The sequence below is a fragment of the Primulina tabacum genome, chromosome 1 (genome assembly GCF_025594145.1).
Source record: "Primulina tabacum isolate GXHZ01 chromosome 1, ASM2559414v2, whole genome shotgun sequence".
NCBI lineage: Eukaryota > Viridiplantae > Streptophyta > Magnoliopsida > Lamiales > Gesneriaceae > Primulina > Primulina tabacum.
This window is the reverse complement of record NC_134550.1, coordinates 21,195,586-21,219,887: the sequence shown is the minus strand read 5'-3', so window position 1 is coordinate 21,219,887 and position 24,302 is coordinate 21,195,586. Positions and strand designations below refer to the sequence as shown.

The 24,302-nt window shown below is 37.6% G+C and overlaps 2 protein-coding genes across 2 annotated transcripts; both read right to left on the bottom strand.

The window, feature by feature from the left end:
* Positions 1-3,701: 3,701 nt before the first annotated feature.
* Positions 3,702-15,214, bottom strand: LOC142542881 (kinetochore protein NDC80 homolog). The gene is made up of 4 exons (XM_075649771.1): positions 14,046-15,214; positions 12,359-12,605; positions 4,393-4,539; positions 3,702-4,236 (listed from the first exon to the last, which is right to left on the bottom strand). The coding sequence occupies exons 1-4, from the start codon at positions 15,152-15,154 to the stop codon at positions 4,000-4,002; spliced, it is 1,740 nt and encodes a 579-aa protein (XP_075505886.1). The 5' UTR covers positions 15,155-15,214; the 3' UTR covers positions 3,702-3,999.
* Positions 15,215-22,517: 7,303 nt separating this feature from the next.
* Positions 22,518-24,084, bottom strand: LOC142506277 (uncharacterized). Its single transcript, XM_075619461.1, has 2 exons — positions 23,536-24,084; positions 22,518-22,706 (listed from the first exon to the last, which is right to left on the bottom strand). Exons 1-2 carry the CDS (start codon positions 24,082-24,084, stop codon positions 22,518-22,520), a joined length of 738 nt encoding a protein of 245 aa, XP_075475576.1.
* Between the last annotated feature and the right edge of the window lie 218 nt (positions 24,085-24,302).

Genomic DNA, 24,302 nt, shown 5'->3' with positions numbered 1-24,302 from the left:
CTTGGGAGACCGAAGCAGATTTGTAAAGTCGTTATTCGGAACTGTTTGGTAAGATTTAATTTCGAGGACGAAATTTATTTAAGTGGGGGAGAAACTGTAGAGCCCAAAATCAGTACACGTAAAACACGTGCATTTATTTAAATTTTTTAAAAAATATTTATTTAAGTTTAAAAGGAATTTTTAAATTATGGAGTATTTTATTCTATGACAATTAATATTTTATTTTCCCTTAATAGTGGTGCAACTTTTGTAAATTTAGGAATATTTTATGCATTTGTTTTCAAGCCTCGAGTAGTCTAAATTTTATTTGGACTACACCATATATTGATTAATTAGTTTAAACCTAATCAATATATTTAAATTATTCCTATATTTACCCTAAATCCATTCCACTTGCCTCCAATTGCACAACTTTGTCCAAGTCTTCTCCGGAAGAAAATTCATTCCCATCAATTCTCCTCCATTTTCCCTCATTTATTTCCCTTCTCTCCTCAAGTGTTCTTGAGCTCCATTTCCATCTATTCTACCATTAAAGAATAGCAAGAAGCTCCAAATTTCTTCCTCGTGTCCGGATCGTCGAGATTTGCGAGATTTCCTACGTTTCAAGACCAAAGGCATGTATAATCTTTCGTTTTATGCATCGATCTTGTCATAGTAGATATTTTTATGTATGTTATGCGTAAAAGTTTAATTATTATGAGCAAAGTTTGAGCGATTATGCATTGAATCGATTTCTGAAGTATTTTAGATCTCAAAAAGACGTTTGGCTGTCATCTAGGTTCCTGTGTAATTTTGGTTCGTTTTCTGAAAATATTGTCAACATATAAACGTAGAACTTTTTGATACCTTTGATTTGATATAAACTTCGTAATTTTCAGACAAGAAACGAGTGAGTTATGGTTATTTTCGTGTGACAGCTCAAACCTTTGATATTATGAAAATGATGTTCATCATGTTTTTGAAGTTATTTGTTGCAGGCTTTGTTGGGTATCGCCGGGCTTGTGCTACTGCATTTAGGTATGTTATGGGATGTGTTTAGGTGTTATTTGGTGGTTCGTTTGAGTCGGAATTGGCTTGGGATGTAATAGAAGTTGTAGGAAGCGAAACGATGTCGAATTACGGGTTATTGTTGTATTGAAGTTTCTTGTCGATGTTTGGGGATGTTTGGGGTGTTTGTACGGGTTTGAATCAATGTAATAGCATTCTAGGATGAGTCTTGAGGTGTTGGTTCATGGTCCTTAGGCTTGGGTAGGAAGAATGAATCATTAAGCTAGTAAATTTCACGTCCAGAGGCTACACGAACCCCTTCCCGGACCTCGACACGGAGACCGTGTCATTTTTCCTTCAAAAATACGAAATTTTCGTGCCTACCCGGACCCCTACACGGGGTCCTTGTACCCCCCTCTAAAAAAAATAAAAAAATAAATTTTTTTTTATTTGCTTCGGGGTTCTATATCTTGGTTTAGTACGATGGTTAAAATTTATTTATGTAAAAATATAAGATTTTGTTTTGGGTTCTATATCATGGCTTAGTAAGATTATTACTACACGAGGTCAAGTCCCGAGAGATTTAGAATGTCATAAGCTATTTATTTACTTCGGTGGTGAGCACGAGTACCTACGTCTAAGCTATGAAAGATAAGTGTTTGAACTCATGTTAGTATATTGCAGCAGCGGGCCCAAGCGAGATCCAACGAATCGTTCAACGCCAAGTAAGTATGTTCGACGTGCAAAAGAAAATATTTTAAGTTTTTGATGTAAGCTAAATGTCTCGTGATCAAATTATGAATGGGTTTGGAAGTCGGTGAACGTGGCCGAGGACCTCTCCACCCCGTTAAAGCATGAACGGGTTTAGATCAGGATTGAGAAGCGTTAAAGCATGAACGGGGACCAATCCACCCGTTAAAGCATGAACGGGGATCTCATGTATGTAGCAGTGGATCTATCCTGTCAGCCCAGTACTGTGGTTATGTCTGATCAGGCGAATTTATGTATGGGTCACTTGCTTTAAAACATGCCTCTACACAAAATGATGAAGTTTATGAATGTTTAAGTATGTACAAGTATGCAAGCATGTTTAAGAAAAGTCTTATGATGATGGCACGTCTATGGTTATGTATGTATGCACAAGTTTCAAGTATGTTACGTTCAGGATTTTAAGTATGCAAGTTCAAGTTTCAAGTACGTACGCTCTATTTTAAGGTTTCATGTGATTTTATTATATATTACTCGTTACTCCCAGTTTATACATGTTGAGTCTTTAGACTCACTAGATTTGATCGATGCAGGTGAGGATCCATTTGAGGAGACGAGGGGTGAGAACCAGTGAGCTGGCTTGGACTGAGCGGGAGGCTAAACCCGAGGACCGCCCATGTTTTTATGAATACTTTTATGCATGTTGTTTCAAATACTATGATTTTTATGAAGTGTTTATGGTGTTTAAACGATTATTTCTTTTGGTAAATTTGGTTGTGATTGTTTTTATTTCAAATGTTTTAGACGAGAAATTTATTTTAATGCAAATTTGAAAGATTATTTTGTATTTAAGAAAATTTTTATTTTTTCGAAAATTTCAAGTAGTTTAAAAGTACGGTACGTTACACAAAGGTACACCATATTCTCCTTTTTCTCATCATTCTCACCATAGTAATTATTTAAAATCGTTTTGCATGAAAAACAAGCCACACATCATAATATTTTCGCAACTATGCATACCATGTTTTGAACTCATGATTTTTCATCCAATAACATGATTATTATGTTGTTAAAAGGGCTGCCATGACAAGGGTACTGATCAAGGACGTTTTTCACAAGTTTTAGGGTCCTAATAACACACACAAAAGCTAAATTCATGATAGGAAACAATCTGGAACCATAGCAGGAATTTCAGAGAATCTCGGTTGTATTGTTCAATGTTCAGGCTTGTTTGTGTTGCGTGGGGGCAGGTGGCTCGACCAGGTCTTGTGGTTGGGTCCTAGGGGTCATGATTAGGTTCTAGGGAGAGTCCTACGAGGGCTAGGGGTCGAGCCATGGGCTGGGGATGAGCCCACGTGAAGTGGGACTCTCCCCCAAGTCACGCGCAGATTTTGGTCGGGAAAGTTAGGGGCTTGCGGCTGGCCTGGGGGAGAGCCAGGTGTGTCCGATAGGGTCTAAGGGAGATGGTCAAGGGTTGAGGCAGGGGCTGGAGAGGCATGGGTCGCTGCTGGCTTGAGGAGAAGATGGAACCGAGAGGGAGCCGTGAGAGAGCAGCTAGCGCGCAGGTTGTGTTACAGATTCAGAAGCTTCGGGCTTGGGGTCCAGGGCTTGGGCTGGTCTGGGTCGAGTCTGGGCGTGGTCCAGGGATGGTTAGGGTCATGAGGGGTCAAGTGGCTAAGGGCTGGAGGTGTCCTAGTTGGCTAGGAGTCTTCTAGCGTGAGTTTTAGGAATGTGCAGGTTTGGGTCAAAGTTTCAGTAGGAAATTGAGCGGGCAAGGGCTGGTTTTACGGGCTGGGCTTGGTCAGTAGGGTCCCTAGTTGGGTTGGCTAGGTTTTGGCTCAAGGTGGCTCGGGTGTGGCTCGAGTAAATTAGGAGATGGCTCGGTGATTTCGATTAGGCGTCAATATTTCGAATTTTAGAACAAAAAATAGAACCATGGGTCCACGGGTGCGGTTCATGGTTCCTAAGAGTAGAATAAATACTAAAAGTACTAGATACAACAACAATTGAAAAACAAGACAACCATCTTTCGAGATTGAAATTTGCGATAGCCATGTACCAAATTCTCGGTAAAGAGGGATCTCATCCGGAAAATGACTTGGGAGATGCACACATGGATACTTCTTGTTCTCAACATTATACACAAGCATGCTCCACTCCACTCCAAGCACAAGTGCACATAACTTACACGCATTCTTTGATAAATAAAACGTCTTAAATAAAGTATATAATAGATGAGGCAAGCAATTAGCTAAATTAATTCTGACATCCAAAAATATAATGCATCTTCATGCTCGGAAATTTTTATGATGAATTGCCTGAATCTGTAACGACTCGCACCTTTGAAGGACGATATTCTTTGTATATGTCTGCCACAGCACCAGCTGTTTCAAGCAAATCATTCCTCATCCGAGAAATTTTTGATCCCGTATACTCTTTATATGCCGCAACAGAATTGATCAAGTCAAAGAGTTCTCGAGCACACATTTTTACTTCTTCCTCACTTTGCGCAATTGTTTCCTGCAACTTTATCTTGTTTGTCTACACCAAAAGTTGAGCATATAAAAGATCAAACTCCTGTAATACTCGACCATGTGGAAACAAGAAATAAATTTCTTTCCAGAGATATTGCAAAGGTCAATTGGTTAGTGATTGGTGTTGCCGTGTTGGATTGCAGATAAATGAAAATCGGCATACCTGCAAATATTCAGCTGCTTCTTTTTCTACCATAAACATTTTCTGAGCCTCTATCTCAACTTCCTCTGCCATTTTTCTAGCTTCCCTTGCACTTCTGGATACATATTCATGTGTTTCTTTCCGCATTAAATTCATCTGGGCTTCAACCTACATTAGTCAAAGCATTCAAAGGAATTTCACGTATCATTTAGACTAAAGTCCGTTTTACACAAATGCAAGTAAAAAAGGCCTCATAAAGTAAGAAAAAGAAAATGACATCAATCACTTTGAATGGAAAAAAGAAGACCGAGCTTGGCTCCTCCCTGTTATAAAATTTAATTAACGATTCTGAATTTTTTTTTTTGTTTATCACACTATGCTAAATATAAAAGGACTTCATAATCCAATTCTGTATTCATTCCAATTTCTAACTCACAGAGAAAAATATATATTTTCCCTTATTAGATCAATGAACATACATCAGTTTATATACAAGTACATCACCTTTAAAATAAAGAAACTATCCCACTCAAGAATAAATTACAGCTACAATAAAATCCCTACAAGTTAGAGATTACAATCAATCTAACCCCATAAAATCTGTTTCATATCATGACACTCCCCCTCAAGCAGCTCAATGGATGTCGTCCATTCCAAGTTTGCTAACCATTTGTTGGAATGTGTTACTCGATTGCATTTTTGTAAGTAAATCTGCCAAATGATCTTTATATGGGATGAACAATGTGCAAATCAGTCCTTTATCCAACTTCTCCTTTATAAAGTGTATGTCCACTTCAATGTGTTTGGTTCGATCAAGTTGAACAAGGTTATGTGTAATGTTAATCGGTGACTTTTTATCACAATATAACATAGGACCTACCCACTTGATTCGTATATCATCCAATATTAATTTTAATCATAACAGCTTACATATACCAAGCACCATTTAAACTCAGACTCCGCACTTGACCTTACAAATACATCCTATTTTTTACTCCCTCATGTTAAAAGATTGCCACCCAGGAATGTGCAGTAGCCCGAGGTTGAGAACCCGCAGAGTCTGCATCTGTGTAGGCTTCCACTGTCAAGTTTTCCCTTTCTTGAACAAAAGTCCTTTCCCAGCTGTTTCCTTTAAATATCTTAGAATTCTGTTAACAGCTTTCAGATGCATTTCCTTTGAATTATGCATGAACTGGCTGGATATATTTACAACATAGATAATGTCGGGTCTTACCTTCCTACAAGTCTCTGGAAGGAATTCTTATCCATTGTTGTCTCTTCTCATGCATCACATAACCTGTGGTTAGCCTTGATTGACGTCTCAGCTGGCTTACATCCCAACATCCATGTTTCTGTCAATAAATCCACAACATAATTCTATTGTGATATTAAGATTCCCTGCTTCAAATTAGCCACCTCAATTCCTAGAAAATACTTTAGTCTGCCAAGATCCTTGATGTTGAATTCCTTTTCTAAGCATTATCTCAATCTTTGCATTTCTCCAGCATCATTCCAGTTACTGTGATATCATCCATGTATACAAGTAATGCAGTCACTCCCCCTATCTTTGAATCACGCACAAACAATGCATGATCCCCTTGACCTTGCTTATAACCCGATGCAATCATCACGTTTGTAAACCTTCCAAACCAGGCCCTTGGAGAATGTTTAAGTCCATATAGGATCTTGTTTAAGTTGCAAGCCATCCCATATTTAGATTTAAAACTTGGGGGAACCTTCATATAAATTTCCTCTCCAAGATCACAATGCAAAAAAGCATTTTTTACGTCATACTGCTGCAAAGTTCCATCCAAAGTTGGCTGCCAATGATAATAAACCCGAATTGTATTCATTTTCGCCATCGAAGCAAAAGTTTCCACATAGTCAACGCCATTGGTTTGAGTATATCTTTCGCAACCAATCATGCCTTGTATCTTTCCACTGAACCATCTAGCTTGTATTTAACAGTGAACACCCGTTTACATCCAACAATTTTCTTCCCTTTAGGCATCTCAACAAAAACCCATGTTTTAGTTTGTTCCAACGCAACGCTTCCATTTCCAGTTTCACCATATTCTCCCACTCCCCGTTTCCTAATGCTTCAGTTAAATTTCTGGGAATGAGAATGGAGTGAATTGGTAAGAAAGTATGCAATGAATGTTTGGTACAAAGATCTAACTTTCTTCCTAAGTGCTACTGGTAAATCAGAATCATTTGGCACTGAAGAGGTATGGGTTGGTTCCTCGGGTATTTGTGATGTCACGGTTTCTTCCTCCATTGGATTAATGGTTGGTTGAGGTTGACTGTCTTGTGGTGCATTTCAGGTGATTGAACCGTAGCTAAAATAGGAGAAGTGTCAAGTCTTGGCCATCTAGAATAAACTTGTAGTGGCTGCGTAATGTCGAGTTCCTCGTTTCTTTACCGTTTCGTCAGGGTTTGGATAATCAATGGATGTTGATAGCATAGTGAGGGGATTAGATAGGCTAGGAAATTCAAAGGAAAACTTCTCACGTTCTCTGTCTTCACCTAAATTCTCCTCCTGAAGATAGGTGCGTAATGTCGAGTTCCTCGTTCCTTTACCGTTTCGTCAGGGTTTGGATAATCAATGGATGTTGATAGCATAGTGATGGGATTAGATAGGCTAGGAAATTCAAAGGAAAACTTCTCATGTTCTGTCTTCACCCAAATTCTCCTCCTGAAGATAGGTACTTGGAAAATAGGATGTTGATTCATCAAATGTGACATCTGCTGAGACAAAGTATTTTTTTCTGGGAGGATGGAAATATTTGTACCGTTTCTAAGCGGAGGAATAGCCAATGAAGACACACCTGAGAGCTCTGGGATCGAGTTTGCCCCTGTTGTGTGGATGAATGTGAACAAACACAACACTGCCGAAGATTCTTGGAATCAAATTGTTCGAGGCCGTAAAGTTGGGAAATAATTTAGTGAGAGTTTCTAAAGGGCTTTTAAAATCAAGGACTTTTGTTGGAAGTCGGTTTATAAGATGAGCTGATGTAAGGACAACTTTGACGCTCTCATGACATCAAGAAGGTGGCCATTTTTCCATTTAGCCACCCCTTTTTGTTGGGAGGTATGAACACAAGAAGATTCATAAACAATCCATTGCTTTTGGAAGAAAGGAGGAAAGGTTTGATTAAAGTAGTCCCTAGCATTACCAGATCGAAATTTTTGTATTCCAACTTCAAATTGAGTTTTGACCACGTGATAGAAATTTTGAAAAATGGTTTTGACATTAGACTTATATTTCATGAGATATATCCAAATCACTCGGGTGAGTCATCAATAAAAAACACAGACCATCTTGCCCCAGAAACAATAGGTACCTTTGAGGGTCCCCGAATGTTGCTATGAAAATGAGAAAATGGGACAAAAGTCTTCGTATTACTGGTTGGAAAAGAGGAACTCTTGTATTTAGCAAGCTCATATTCAGTACAATGAAAATTCTTAACAAAAGACTCATTAACCAAAGATAGAAACATAAATTTCAGAACATGAATTGACAGATGACCCAAGCGATGATGATAAACCCAAACTTTATCTTTATTTGGAATGGCAGAAAAAAACGATAAAGGAGAGGAACTCGCAACTCTGGCAGTATCCACACAACTTTCTTTCAGATGGTAAAAACCTTCTCTTTCACTAGCATGTCCAATCTTCCTCTCCGTGCCTAGTTCCTAAAAATATACAATGAGATGGGAAGAAAATCACATTACAGTTAGAATCTTTGGTTAGTCTTTTAATGGAGACTAAGTTGGCGAGGAGGCTCGGAACATGAAGAACATTTCTAAGGGTAAAATTATCATTTATGTAAATATCTCCTTGGTCAGCAACTGTGATGGTGAATCCATTTGCTACTATAATTTTCTTTTGGCTAGGGCAAGGTTTACAGGTGATGAATTTTTTGGAGCAAAAAGTCATATGGTCGGTGGTCCCTGAATCCATTACCCATGTGTTGAGATTTTAAGCATTAAGATGACAAGAGGTAGAGGATATGCCTAAAAATGCTAGTGATCATGTACCTGGCTCCGGTGTCCGGAAGGTTCTTCAAGAGTTCCCAAAAAAATTTAAACTTCTCAATGTCTTCCTAGCTGCATGTGGGATATGGTGTGTGTTCTTCACTGCCTGAATGACCATTAGCCATATGGGCTTGCCCTTTGTCTTTCTCATCCTTACTGAAAAAACTCTTGTGCAGATTTGCAGGTCACCCATTCAATTTCCAGAAATTCTTTTTGGTATGGCCTGACCGCCTGCAGTAAGTGCACCAAAAAGAATCCTTCGACTGCTTGAATGGAGGCTTTGACAACACTATAGACCAATTGTCTCCTTCAAAGGGCTGTTGATGGACTGATTTTGTCACTAATGCTGATCCATTTGAGGCATGATCAATGTTGTAAATGGCGGGAGGCGGTGGCGGAGCGGTCTGTGACCGCCTACCGCCTCGGGTGCCCAGGCGGTGTTTAGGCTTTTAAATTTTTTTAAGTAATTTTTTTTATAGATAATCATATATAATCATGCAATATAATCACAAATAGTCATCATATTTTTATTTTTGATATGTAATTAAATAATGTTTAAACATAAAAAGCTTCATACAATATAGTATCATCTAGATAATGTGCAAATAAATATATAAATGCAAACTAACAAGATAAAGATTCATCATCTTATTAATGCTATTATGCTAAGCAATATAATTACTTTATCATACAACATCTCATATCCTTTTCTGCCATAGTCTTCAACAATAAATTAGTAATAATAGGAAAAAAGCAAATTTGATTTTTGAAATAACAAAATCTGAAATATTATAAAAAAATATGTTAAATAATAAATATATAATGCCTAACCTAAGCTTCTTATTGCTGGCGCGAGCGGGTGGCGGCGACGGAAGACAATTTGTGTGATGGGCTTAGTAGTTGATAGTAAGGAGTGAGAACCAAAAGTTCAAAAAAAAGAAAGTAGGGTGTGATTTAAATAACCAGGGCTTTGAGTTTTAAAATCAATTGAATTTTACTAGGTTTTTGAAATTAGTTGACTACAACTTAAAAATGTTGACCACCTCACCTGGCCCGCCTGCTCGCCGCCTGGCCCACCTGCTCGCCGCTTCCACCCGCTTCGACCGCCTGCCCACCGCTCTCGACAGCCTGCCCACCACCATATAGCTTGGGCCGCCTAAAACAGCCGCCCCATGCGTAGTTGGTGCTGCGGTCGAAGGCAGCCTACCGCCTAGGCGACCGCCTCGACTGCCATTTAGAACACTTGGCATAATCTTCAAGCATAACACTTCTCCTTCCTTCTTGTGTACGGATGATGGAGATGGCTTCATGCAAGGACGGTAAATCTTTCTTCCCCAAGATCTGTATCCTTAACATCAAATTCAATATCAAGCCCGGCAAGGAAATATAAATCCCCTCATTTTCAACGAATCTCTTGAGAACAGTAGCATTTGAACTGCATTTCATCTTGATACATTGATAGTGGTCCAACTCTTGCCATAAGCCCCGTAACATTTTAGAATATTCAGTTATGGTACGGGTCCCTTGCTTAGTGGCCGAGAATTTGGTGCGGATTTCATAAATCTGTGCTGCATCATGAACTTTTGAACACATTTTCTTGATGATATCCCAGTTTCCTTGGTTGTACCAAGGAACATGCATGTATCACTTATTTCCGGAATCATCGAGTTCCACAACCACGACATCACTAGGGAATTTGTTTCACACGATGCTTCAAACTTCGGGCCTTTTGAATGAGGCCTTGTGCCAAGTACATGGCTCAACTTTCCTCGTCCCCTCAATGTTGTTCGAACAAGCTACGACCACTTCAAATAATTTTTCCATTCAGTTGATACGCAGTTTGAATATTTTGCAAATAACCCATTGAAACGATGGCTGAGTGCTCATTGGAGTGCACATCGGCTTTGGAATTTTTTTCAGTAGTGTCCCCCATAACTGAGAGAGCATAAAATAAAAAATTTGGATGATTCTCAAGATCAGTACGACTCTTGTAATGACGCGAATCCTTATTTTGAATGAAGTACAAATTAAAAGATGATTAAAGGGTTGTTAATTAATCATTATTAACAGAATCAACCTGTTGGAATCCAACGAATTTAAAATGGACAACCCAATCTACATCAAATTACATTATTTCGAGAAATCCAACTAGACAAATGAGATTGTGACACGTGGCAGATAAGATTGATTCGGAATTTCTGAACTAGTCCGGATGCAGCTTATAAATGGAAGCTGATTTCTTTTGTATCTTAAACCGCTTCTTTCAGAAAGAGTTCTAGCGATATACCTAAGGTTTTCTAGTCAATTTCTAGGGCACTTTGGTGTCGGGAAGTTTCGGTGTTAGTGTCAACTCGAGGAGGGGTCGGTGAACTGAGATCGAGACATCATCAGCGGGCTGACGACGAACACAGTTATAATCCTAAAGCCTTAAATAGTGATTTAAGGATCATTATGGAGAACTTTGTAACATGTTTGGTAATTCAAGATCTAGTTTGTTAATGATTTCATTATGTTGGTATTGTCTAGGTTCAGACGAGTAAGCTTTCTGTCATATTGTTTTAGTGAGCTACGTGATGTACTGACTGAGATATTCAAGCGTAGTATACACACTTATATGCTATATATTTATCTATTGCATGATACATGTTTTACTGTTATGGCATATTATGTATAACATATCATGTTGAGCATGATATCTTTTGAGATATACCTCGTTTGTTGGGACCGCCCAACCCTATTCTGTATTGTGGACGATGGGGCATCGAGAGCTACAGTGTCCGACGGGACCCGTGGGCTCTAATGATTGGACATAGTAGGTTCACGTCTTGATGATGAGTGTGGGAGCCAAAACATGCCCAAGGCAGATAAGAGACTACACACTCAGGCGCCTTTAGACTGAGCATGAGATTCTTGACTTGATCCTTGATATCCGAGCATATTGCATTTCGCATGCATCATATCAGTTTGTATACTCGTACATTCTCGTATTGGGCGATTGTCTCTCACGTCGTTGTTTTCATCTTGAGCATCCCATTCCACGGGCAGGTCTTAGGTTGGATGGTTCGGCAACCAGAGCAGTGGCTAGAGCAGTTGGGTTTTCAATGGCGATCCAGTGGATGTTTTATTTGGTTTATCGTATTCTCGTTCAAAATTATTTTTTCGATATGATTGTATTAATGTTTAAAACTGCTGTTATTCTTCTGTTTTTGTTTGGGTCGTAAGATGATTAAGTTATTTGGTTTCCGCTGTTTAATTATTGTTACTATGTTTTAATTTTGCATGCTAATTTATTAGTCTGTTTAGTAATGGCTCGGGTAAGGGCGCTACAACTCTAATACCATGTGAATTAGTCAATTAACAGAGAAAAATATCTATTTTCCCTTATTAGATCAACGAACATACATCAGTTTATATACAAGTATATCACTCTTAAAATAAGAAAATCAATAAAAAAATTGTGGCTGCAATAAAATCCCAGCAAGTTAGGGATTACAATCAATCTAATCCCATAAAATCTGCTTCGATATTCTTTTCAACAAATCCATATCTTGACACACAATCCACAAATCGTGTACAGACGCATAAATGTAGCGAAACTATCCACGAGATAAGTAGCAGCAGCTATGTTTCAATGTAATTTGCGAGCTTCAGGAAGATGCAAAATAAAGCAAGGAAAATCAAAGAAAAACTACTTTCTATATTCCAAAAACAAAGCAAACCTACATTAAATTATTTACCCATGATAACAAATTTGCAAAAATATGTAACCTTGTAACTTCCAAGTTGAGTTTTACTTTGATCATCGACATGGTGAAAATTTTAAGAAAACCTGATGAGGAAATTCAGATTGAACAGTAGAATGGGACGTATCATAACACATCTAGTCTAGAGGCAGGATAAAATAGGTATTTCCAAATACTAAGAGCTAAACATCAGCTGCCAATACTTACTTCATTAATGTGTAATTCAAGGGCAATGATCTGCTTACGCATCTCCTCAATCTTAGCAACATTGTCACGTGAAAGTTGCTGAAGAGAAATCAATTCCTCCCATTTCTCCATTGAGCCACTTTTTATGTCCTCGGAAAAGGAGGTAAGTGCAGGTTTGAGTATCATTTTGTAATCTAATCCCAAGACCTCAAATGGAGTGGACCCCTTGGCATTCAACTGATATTGAAATCCATTTCCAAGCTTTAACCTAGAAATAATATCACGTAAATAGTGCAGGGACTCTTTAAAAATAAAGTAGCTAAACACCAGAGAGTAAAGTATTCGCGTTTTACCTTATGCAAAAGCCACATCATTCTATGTTGTTGTCATCTAGAACAATACTTTTGCAGTTATTTGATATAACAAAGTAAGGCATTTTGAATTTCTAGGATCACATAAATAAATTCCCCGGATTTATTAAATCTCGTGAAAAGACTCAATATTTTTACAAAAAGTTATAATAATAAGTTTATCTTTGGAAGCTTGTACTTGATAAATCTTCCGAATTTCATATCTCTATTATTTTACACACATCAAAGTAATTGAAAATAAATAAAAAATAATAAGAAAAGTTCTTATTTTTTCCATGACATAATTCATTGTACAAATACAAATTTTATTAAAAGATGGTAGTTTTTTGGGATATCTTTACATACATTAGTACATTAAAATTTTATTGATATAGAGTCAAAACTAATTCCTGTATATTCTCAAATTTAGAGCAAACTTTTACAGCAATCATTCTTATAACAACAATATTTTGTAAAAAAATTCAAGACTCAAGCATCCCTGAGAAACACCCTACTGCAAATTTTAGTCTGACTACTCACACCTACCATGTGTTGGATCCATTCACAACTAAACCAAAAAATGACTACATAAAACAGATTCACGCCCATATCAATATAAATATCAGAAAATGGTGACAAACACCATAAAAGCTGTGTAGGAAGGGACATCTTTATCAAGCGTTATCAAGAAGCCTAAAGCAGGATTTTATGGAGGAAAACACAGGCCCTCTTTGATTTAGGTGGGAGGGACAGGGTTAACAATTTGCATGCACTTTTATATATTGTATGCTATCTAAATATCCTTAGGAAGAAACAAGGACAACATACACACTGACACAAAATTTCTTGAAACTGGAACGGTTTAAAATTACAAGGATAAGAAGTTTACTCTTTTTGAACAAAACTAGGGAAAGAAAAAAAAATATTTGCAGTTCTGGAATAAATCCTACAACACCAACTTGCTTGGGCAGATAATCACCAGCCAAAGCTATATTACATGGAAATGGGAACTACTAATGGGTGTAACTGATTTAGGTAAGATATACATTAACGCCTCACGAATGCGCTCATAAGGCATAAGATCCAGGATTATGCGTCATACCGTTTTCTTACAATGCGGTGTTGATAATTTATAACAGAGAGCAGAACATCCTGGATGACAGTGTGATTAGCGAATGAAACTCTAAGATATGCCAAAAACATCAATACAGCATGCAATAGACAAATTATTTCCTCGTCTAACAAGGATATATGATTGAACATTAAAATTTTAACAACAAAGAGCGAAAAGCTGCAATTGAAGAATATTTAAGAATTATATTTGAAGAAAGTGTAAATAAGGAGCCGAGAAGAAAAACCTTCGGATAGCTTGATTGCACTCCAAGACCAACCCCTCAAGCTCCTCAAACTTGCGTCCAATCTCAGAATCAAGCTCCCAAATCTTCTCCTCCCAGCCATTCCTAGCAGCCTCTGTCTCCTCAATATCCCTATCCAGGGCCTGCAACTCCCGCTTCATCCTCTCAGCATCTCTAAAATTAATGCCCTGTTCCTCGATCTTTCTCTTCAACTCCTCATTTTCCTCAGAAATCCTCTTCCTCTCCTCCACCTTCACTTCCAACTCCCGATCCTTCTCCTCCAATTTCTTCTGTACCTCCACCAAATGCCCATCCAGCTGCTCAATAATCATATGGAACTTCATCACGTCCTTCTCCAGTGCAGCCTTCTCCTGCTCCAAGACCTCCTTTTGACTAGGTCCTGCTTTCAAGCTCTCCAATTTTTCCTCCAATTCCTTCACATTTTCCTCTAGAACTTTCACATTCTCCTCCATTTTATCCCTTCCTTCTTTCAACTCTACCATAAACTCTTCATCCAAAGCATCCACAGCCTCATCATCTCCTCTAATGTAACTTACATAACTATTTGCAGTGTACTTAAACATCCTGTTCTCCTCCAAACTCGTTGGAGAACTTTCCACATAACCGTTGTACTTGATTATCTGCACAAGCCAGTGAATTACTGCCAGCAAATTCGGCCACGAATGGGGAGTGCCGGGGGCACGTAGAGCCGACTTGTTTAGCTTCAAAGGGCATTTCAAGAATTTCAAGACTTGGTTGAGTTCCTCATCAAGCTTCTGCGCTCTAAAACCAAGACGATGGAGGAGGTACTTCAATGTTTCAGTGATGTCTTTAGCGGATGGTAGAGGGGGTTTTAGAGAGAAAGGAAGAGATTGAGAAGAGAGGTAGGCGTTAATAGTGCGGAGCGCGGAGGCTTGGTAGGATCGATCAGAAATGTTGGGAACGGCGTTGGAGGAGCGGACAATTGAGGCTGTGGAGGGGCGACTGCTGGTGAAGCTGGCGTCGGAGTCGCGACCAGGGACAGGTGTGGAGAGGAATTGCCATGGATCGGCAGAGTTAGCGGGCGTTGGTGGTGGGTGTTCGGCTGGTCGGCGGCGACCGGCGGGCCTCATCGTCGGGTATTGGTCGGCTTAGGGTTGAATTTGTTTCAGATTTCAGATTTCAGATTTCAGTTTTCCAGTTTATATTTTTTAAATTCATAGCCCAAAATAATAAAATGGGCCCCAGATTGCTTTGGGCCTTGATCCACATGAAAATGGTTCCGGTCATCCGCCTTCCAACTTTTAATATTATTGTTGAGTTAGTCAATTGCTAGGCAAATGTACCCTTGGTTATAAAATTTTAAATATATATATTTATATTTGTTACACCAAAATTCTGCAAAACACAAGTTCTACAAATCCCACCAACAATAAAAGTTCATCAAATGTGAAAACCCAATTTCAATAAAAGCTCGTCAACTGACAAAGCCGTGAAAAAATCAATTGGCTCGAGAAGAGGGCCACATGCATGATTGAAGAAGTTTACCCACTATCAATGATTTACGATCGATCGTGGAAGATGGCCAAATTGCTCAAGAGTATTGAACAAAAACGGAAAGAAAGATAAAAATGAAGGCTCGACAATTTCATCAACAAAAATACCTCTTAATTTTAGCTTAACAATATCGCATATTTCCATTATTTCCTTCAAGTTTTAACATAATCCTTCAGTTTTTTCAATTTTAGTTGTGAAATCTTTATCCCAATTCATAGACATAATTAAATTAGATGTTCATGAGTTTCTCGTGCAATTTCATCATATTCCTCAACTAAATTCATAGCTTTGTGGCTGTACCAATGGAGTTAGAACCAACAAATAAATCGGGATCCACAAAGCTTGATTGAAGAAATTTGATTAATCACAAATTTATCACGATCACGTGTCTGGCACGCCCTAACAATTTTATGTGCAAACGTATTTTGGCATGTCTGGTGGGACCAATGCCTCCAAAGGTAAAGAGAAATACAAAGGAATTCCTAAATCACAGGGGAAATATCAGCGTTCACAAGGAGAAGACGCGGATTCTGATGGAAGATTAGTTGAGAAACTCGTACACAAGTTCGAAGAAGAGTTTGTGAAAGAGAGAGTTGCATCGTTTGTTAATCAGGGAGGTTCCTACGAGCTTCATGATGTCTATGGAGAACAGTATACGTGCTCACCTAAAAGAAATGGCTATTGTCTTTACTATTGTCATCGATGGACTTTTTGACAAAAATGAAAGAGTGAAAGAGATCTTCGAAAGAGGAAAATAAGAAATTAGAGGATGAAGAGTTTAAATATACCGAAGTCAAGTAGTTCGTGGATAAAGATCAGGGATCAGGAAGTTCATGATGTTGGGAACATGTTTTCTCGTGCCCAAAACGCAGCGAAATTTTTAAAATTTTTAATTTGACATCAAATGATGTCTTTGGACACTCGTATGGTTTGAAGGGAAATAAAAATTCATAAGGCGTTTATAAATATACTTTTAGTTAATAAATCACTTAACACCAATTATTTCGAGATTGACGGAGATAACTCTTGTAATATTTCCTACAAACGATTGTCTTGAAATCTTCTTTCTTCAATCACCAATCAAGTCCACGACTAAAATATTTATTCCTCCTCTAAATTGAAATAGAATATTTAGAAGAAATTTAAAGTTGAGAGCAAAAATTGGTTGAGTTTAATATTTTAAACTCTCAACTTTCCATAAATACAATTTCTTGAATTTATTATCTCCAAATTTAATTATCATAAATTCAACTTCTTGAATTTACTATATCATAATTTTACATAAATTCAACTTTTTGAATTTATTGCCTCAACGAGAACAAAATATCTACTACTTGTGTAACCCTCAATAGTTCAAAGATACAGCTAATTGTGGGTTCACAATTCTTTGTGATTCAGAACATTGTTCTTTATTCAGATTTACCCTTATTTGCCTCATTCTATGTACCTACATTTGATCATGAGAATGTCAGAAATAATTTTCTGATTAAACTCATCGAATCATGGTAAGAGCATCGAATAGCACCGCCTCATGATTCCTGAAACGTCCACTACCTTTTTAACTTTAAAATCCTACTAAAATTTTTTTATAAACATTATTTCGAAAATTAATAATTAAAATAACTTAACATTTTTACAAATCAAAATAATTTAACATTTAAAATCTAAGTGCATAAAAATCCCTAAATCGTCAAATAAATAAATTCAACTCCAACCTTTAACATATTCATTCTACTTCAATATAAAACATAAAAATCTCTAATAAATTCACTAACAAAAATCTTTAAATATTTTAAATATCAAGCTAATGCGAAAAATAAATGTCCCTCGGGAGTATACTGCCGGACTCGATCCACTCAAGCGTCAGCGACTCCCTCAATAACATCATCACCTGCAGCATTCAATCCTAGTGAGTCTAATTATTCAGCACGTTATAAACATTAATAACAAATAATATATATACAAGCACATGCATTAAAATCATACTTTTTGTTGCGTGTTTTCTTGATTGCTCGCAAGCGCACAACGTCAAGTTATAGTAAAATGTATTTTCGAGTACAAGTGTTGATCCCACGAGGAATGTGTATATAAATGTATATTAGTACTTGTGATTAAAATAGTCTCGAATTTATTTAGAATAATCAATTAAAAGATTTGTTTGCAAGAATAACTAAATTGCAAATGGATTTAAATGTAACACCAATTTATAACAATTAACACTGGAATAAAAGATCTAGAGGTCCGATTTCACGCAACTGTCCACCATGTGTAAATTCTTGTAACTATGTTATAAAAATCCTTCTTATTCATTAGCCAAAAATCCTATAATTATCTACTCCCTCTCCCGAGTGTTAAGTAGATATTAGTTATATAAAAATAGATTGCAACGTTCCCATCAACATTCTAAAATTAAATAACACATCAAGCACTAGATTCTCTATGGGCTTCGATAGCAATATAGGCCCTCCCGAACTCTATAAATACCATTGATGTATTTTTCTCATTTCTTGTTTATAATTTCCTATTCTGAGTGATAAATTGTAAACATATAAATCATTCAAATTATGGCCAATAAATTGAAAGCATTAAGATTAGAACAATACAAATGAACAATAAAAAGAACTTAAATAGCTTAGTTCATAGATTCTAACACATGGTTTCTAGTTTTGTTCCATCTTTCCTCTAGAAATAACAATTAGTTCATAATAACACAAACAAAACAACAAAACAAGGTTTTGAAACAAGACATATCAACTGAAAAATAAAAGAAAGAAGAACTTAGAACAAGAGTTTGAAGTGTTAATTCCGTCCCCGGAGTTGTGCAGCAGATTTCCAAAAACTTGATGAACTAGAGTCTTCAATCTTCTAGCAGCAGCCTCCACTCTTCCCTTGGCTCCCCAATACCCTAGATGATTAGTAAACGATGTCCTTTTATAGTCCAGACAATCCTCAATTCGTAGCACACCAATTTCTTGGACTTTCATCCGCAGCACACAAAAATACAGATTTTCCGGATTCTGTTTTTCAAGGAGTGCGGGTGCGGTCAAGAGGACACCGTGGGTGCGGTGTTGGTTATGGTATGCCAGCGCAGGTGCGGTGTTGATTTTAGCGCGGGTGCACTGCTTTACCGTGGGTGCGGTATATGTAATAGCGCGGGTGCGCGGCTGCTTCTGTATTTTTTTTTATCTTTTGCACTTTCAAATTCAACACTTTAATACTTCTCATTCTAAGCTTCCAAACTATAAAAACAAAAACAATAAAAAATCACATAAAACCTGCTCAAGAATCACAGAATTCCAAGTTAAAAACAAGTAATAAAAGTACAATAAATTGCACTTATTAAACTCCCCCAAACTTAGGATTTTGCTAGTCCCGAGCAAAATAAAAACACACAAACAAACAAGTCATGAAATATTTTTAAAAGAACTTGGCCTCAATTAAATTTAACTAACTCTTCATGCATTCACAAGTCAAATCAATCAAATCAATTTTTGATCCGGATATAATCATGCAATCAGTTAATTTTCTTAACTTCTAATCTCTTCAACTCATGTTTCAAAACATTCTAAATTGATTTCAATTTTTCCAAACACAATCAAGAGGTCTTTTTCGGTAAAAATTTGGTTTAAGGCAATATTCATTCAAGAAAGGAGTACCCAATAAATATTTGATGCAATCAAGTGTATGTAAAGTTGATAAAGGTTCGTACTCAATGGAAGTGTTTATCGATTGTCCATAGGCTTGATCCTCCCAATCCCTCTCCACTAGTATATTGGACAACTATGACTAGGTCAATAGGATTTGCAATGGTTGTAATGTTAGGCCTTGGCTTATGGCTACAAATGAAGATTAGGAATTCAAATAAGGGAGTAAGTTGAATTCTTATCTCTTTTGCATACTCCACTTTTTCTTTTATCTCCAATTTTTTATTCATTTCTTCTCATTTTCTCCCATTTTTCTCCAACTTCTTCAATGAAACATCATTTATTTTTCTTTTCTTTTGTAGGAGAATTTCAATTTTTTTTGATCTTTTGAATTCTTACTCCCTTGAGAAGGTAGGAAATAAATGTATAAGATATTCAAAGGGTTGGTAAATATGGGATATTTGAAAGGATATCGAATTGGGGTCTTTTACACATATTTACGTGTGCCATTCGAATTCATATAAGCTACAAAGATGTGACAAATGATAAATTATTTTTATTTGGTAGCTTGAAAGGCTCAATCGATCCAAAAAATCACCTAAATCATTCCTAAATCATAGTTTGTCCGTATTTCGCCTCGAGTGTTGTTTGGATAGTTCTAGACAAAATCTCAATTCATCAACACAAAGTAGAATCTAATCATCGTGAAAAAATGGTGTCTCAATGCATCAACCAAATACATATATATTCAAAAAAAATGTACTTGGCTTCCAAGAAATTTCAAGAACACAATTCTTTTCTCATATAGGCTCAAGAGGGCTTCAATTGAATATTTATGAACAATATAAATAGGCCCAAATAAGATCAAAAATTGCCTCAATCATATATGTGTTTGCAAAAATTTATTTCAATATTAAATGAAAATCACAGAGTTGTATAGAAATTATAAGTCTCAAACTTACCAAATCTCATGATTTTTCTCTAAATTTTTCCAATTGATTAATGATCATGAACGAAATACATGACATTTCTTCCAATACACAAATTTTGTTCATCATTGGTCATTTCAAAAATTTTCATGACTATGACACTACAAACACACAAGCAAATAACTCAAAAGTAAATAAAACACTCAAATAAAACTAAATGACACTACAAACACACAAGCAAATATAAATAACATCTCCCCCAAACTAAATATTTGCATCGCCCTCGATGTAAATGATCGTGAAAGTTAGGGAATACACATACCTCGGGCAATGACCGTCAGTGGTCATCGCCATCCTCATCGTCTGCTCTTTTTTGTGGTGGGTGATACTCAGGCGGATCATATGCGGGCGGCCATTGCGGAGGTTGTGGAAATGGATTACCAGATGTGGAAGCTGATGGAAATTGTTGAGCCAAGACAGATGTGAAATCCATCATATAATCCATGAATGTATCGGTCCTAAACCGAAACGCGTCCATGTCTTGGCGTTGTTGGCGCATCTCCTCTTCCAAATAAGTTAATCTATCTCGCACATTTCTTGGTTGCGGTTGTGTTTGTTGTTGTTAGGCCTGAGCATGGGCACGTCTTTCAGCAGCTCTTCGGTTGAATTCTCTCTGAGCTTCACGTGTATCTTGTTGATCAGATGTCAGTGACCTATGTGGTTGAATTACCACAATGGCATTTTTTCGTTTCAACAATTCTTCGTTTGCTGCCCAAGTCACTCCCGCATAATGGCATAAGTCTGTGATAAGAGAAGGGTGGAGGAGTCCACTAGGAGAGTTACCTTTTGCATAATCTAGCAAGACCTAAATCAATCGTCTTTCCTGTTAAGATGCAAAACGTCAGGATTGCCCTCTCCTTGATGACAGTAGTAGTATGTTCAGTAGGCTTAATCCTAGCCGAAATGAAGGAATACCAATCCTTCGCAACATTTTTCAGATCAGATTTGGCAAGGCTTAAATGTATATTGTCTCTCATTCGCCACTCCGCTCCCTCAATGCAAATAGTCTGAAGAATGTTATTATAATCAACTTCTTCGGTCCGATATTCTTCATATTCATCATGCATGATTGGAGGGATACCATACATTGTGTTGATGGTATGAGCATCAAAAGCTACCATCTTGCCTCGCACCAAAACTTTCAAGTGATCATGCTTAACCTTAAGGTTAGCATAAAATTCTCTTACCAACGAAATAACCGCATCCGGTGGTGGCTTGCCAAACTCCTCCCAATGCCTAGCAGTAAGCATGAATCCGATTTCAGTTCGTGGGAAGCTCAAGTCAAATCCCCTCTCTTTCACAATGCTCTTGTTTAGAATTTTAGCATAATTCTCCTCCGCCTTCTCATCCCAAAACTTGTGTGCATCATAATTTGAAGACGAGGATGCACCCTTTGATTGTTTCTTTCTTGGAGGCATTTTGTCGAACACTATCAAAGCACCAACTTCTCCTTCAATCCAATTCACTAAACTTGATGATTTTTTACTCCCCCAAACTTGTTAATCACAAGAACTACAACTCAACAATATACACACCAATCCAATCAACTCCAATCAACAATGTCAAGAATATACTCCACTAAATTTGATATTTCTTTCATAACAGATGGCACCAATAATTTCTGAATTTCAAAGCCAATATAGTATGGATTTGCTCACCTGGAGTGTTGAATTGGCTCTTGGAAGAACAAAATCGAAGCCCCTTTTCAATTCTTGGTGAAATTTTCGAGCCTCCTATCAAACCCTAGGTTTGGTGTTGATTTTTTTTTTGTGGAATGAAGATGGATATTGGTTGATAAACATACCACGGGTTCAGTGACCGCGGGTGCAGTGTAAAACGTAGCGCAGGTGCGGTAAGACTACTGGAATTTTTGAATTTTCGACTTTCATCGATCGCAGGTGCAGTGTAAAACGTAGCGCGGGTGCACTAATGGTTCTGGAATTTTTCTGTTTTTGCTTCAACATCCACCGCAGGTGCGCTTTATAAACTACCGCGGGTGCGGTATGGCTACTGGAAAATTTATTTGTTTTCTGTCTTCAACCACCGCAGGTGCGGTATACTTCCAGCGCGGGTGCACTCTTAGAAATTGTTTTCTCCTCCAATTTTAATCCTGAAAAAACACAATTGGGATTCATAATATTTGGGAAGATATAAAAACCCATTATACCAAAAATACACAACCTAAAATAAGAATACAAAAGTAAAAGCAAAACCAAAGACGAAATGCAATAAAGAAACCAAAAATTTGTGTTGCCTCCCAATAAGCGCTTGGTTTAACGTCGTCAGCCCGACTATATCAATTTTGTTCATGGTGGTTCGCTCAACCCAATGATGTCAATATTCCTTACTTCGGTCCCATAGTAAGGCTTAATCCGCTGTCCATTCACCTTGAAAGTTCTTCCATCATTACACTTTAGCTCGATAGCCCCATGAGGGTACACTGTTTCCACAACAAATGGCCCTGACCAACGCGACTTCAACTTACCAGGAAACAACTTCAGACGAATTGAATAATAATACTTGTTGCCTTCGAACAATGATTTTGTCATGCCACTTCTTAGTCTGCTCTTTGTAGATCTTGGCATTCTCATATGCGTCATTTCGGAATTCTTCCATTTCATTTAGTTGCAATTTTCTGACATCGCCAGATGCTTTCAAGTCAAAGTTCAACTTCTTAATTGCCCAGAATGGTCGGTGCTCCAACTCTAGTGGGAAGTGACATGCTTTACCAAATCCGAGCCTATAGGGAGACATCCCAATAGGTGTTTTGAATGCGGTTCGATATGCCCATAGTGCATCATCCAACTTGAGTGCCCAATCCTTCCGGTTAATGTTGACTGTTTTCTCCAATTTTTGTTTAATTTCCCGGTAGGATATTTCAGCTTGTCCATTCGATTGGGGGTGATACGCTAGTGCCACTTTATGCTTCACACTGTATTTAGCCAAAAGTGAGTTGAAAATTTTATTGCAAAAATGCGTACCTTTGTCACTTATAATGGCTCTCGGTGTTCCGAACCTCGTGAAGATGTTCTTATGCACGAATTTAGCTACAACACGAGAATCATTAGTACTGGTGGCGATTGCTTCCACCCATTTTGAAACATAATCCACAGCTAATAAAATATAAGAGTTACCAAAAGAAGGAAGAAAAGGTCTCATGAAATCAATGCCCCAAACGTCAAAAAGTTCTACTTCGAAAATATTCGTCAGTGGTAGTTCGTGACGTCTAAAAATGATTCCTAACCTCTGGCATCTATCACATGATTTTACTAAGGTATAACTATCTTTAAACATACTAGGCCAATAGAAACCAGATTGCAATACCTTAGCTGCTGTTCGTGTTGCTCCAAAATGTCTACCATAAGGTGACGAGTGGCATTGCTCCAGAATTTGTTGTGCTTCGACGCCATCCACGCATCTCCTTATAACTTGGTTAGCACATCTCTTGAATACGTATGGATCATCCCATAGGTAAAACTTTGCATCGTGAAAGAATGTCTTCTTTTGGTGATAATTCAAATCTGGAGGGAGAGTATCACAGGACAAGAAGTTAGCTATATCAGCAAACCAAAGGAGTTTCGAATTTACCTCAAACAGCTGTTCATCTGGAAATACTTCTTTTATGGTTCCTTCATCTTTTTTATCTTCAAGTTCGAGCCATTGCAAGTGGTCGGCTACTTGATTTTCACACCCCTTCCTATCCTTAACTTCAAAATCAAACTCTTGGGGCAATAAGATCCATCTTATCAAGCGTGGTTTTGCATCCTTTTTGGCAAATAGGTATTGAATAGCTGCATGGTCAGTGAAAACAATTACCTTTGTGCCAACCAAGTAAGGTCTAAACTTGTCAAATGCAAACACTACTGCAAGCATCTCCTTTTCAGTAGTTGTGTAATTTTGTTGTGCAGCATCCATGGTTCGACTTGCATAGTAGATTGATCTAAAAAATTTATCACGCCTTTGGCCCAAGACCACACCTACCACATAATCACTAGCATCGCACATCAACTCGAAGGGCTCCTTCCAATCTGGTACTATCATGATTGGCGCTGTCACCAATGCCTTCTTGATCTTCTCAAATGCCTGCAGAC

Bases quoted from the DNA above. Each gene is read 5' to 3' on its own strand.
- LOC142542881 (XM_075649771.1), bottom strand. From the start codon at position 15,154: ATGAGGCCCGCCGGTCGCCGCCGACCAGCCGAACACCCACCACCAACG. The intron at 4,540-12,358 runs GTAAGTATTGGC...TGACTAATGTAG, and splicing joins TTGAATTACACATTAATGAA to GTTGAAGCCCAGATGAATTT. The intron at 4,237-4,392 runs GTATGCCGATTT...CTTTTGGTGTAG, and splicing joins AAGCAGCTGAATATTTGCAG to ACAAACAAGATAAAGTTGCA.
- LOC142506277 (XM_075619461.1), bottom strand. From the start codon at position 24,084: ATGCTTGCAGTAGTGTTTGCATTTGACAAGTTTAGACCTTACTTGGTT. The intron at 22,707-23,535 runs GTATTGCAATCT...ATTCGTCTGAAG, and splicing joins CAACACGAACAGCAGCTAAG to TTGTTTCCTGGTAAGTTGAA.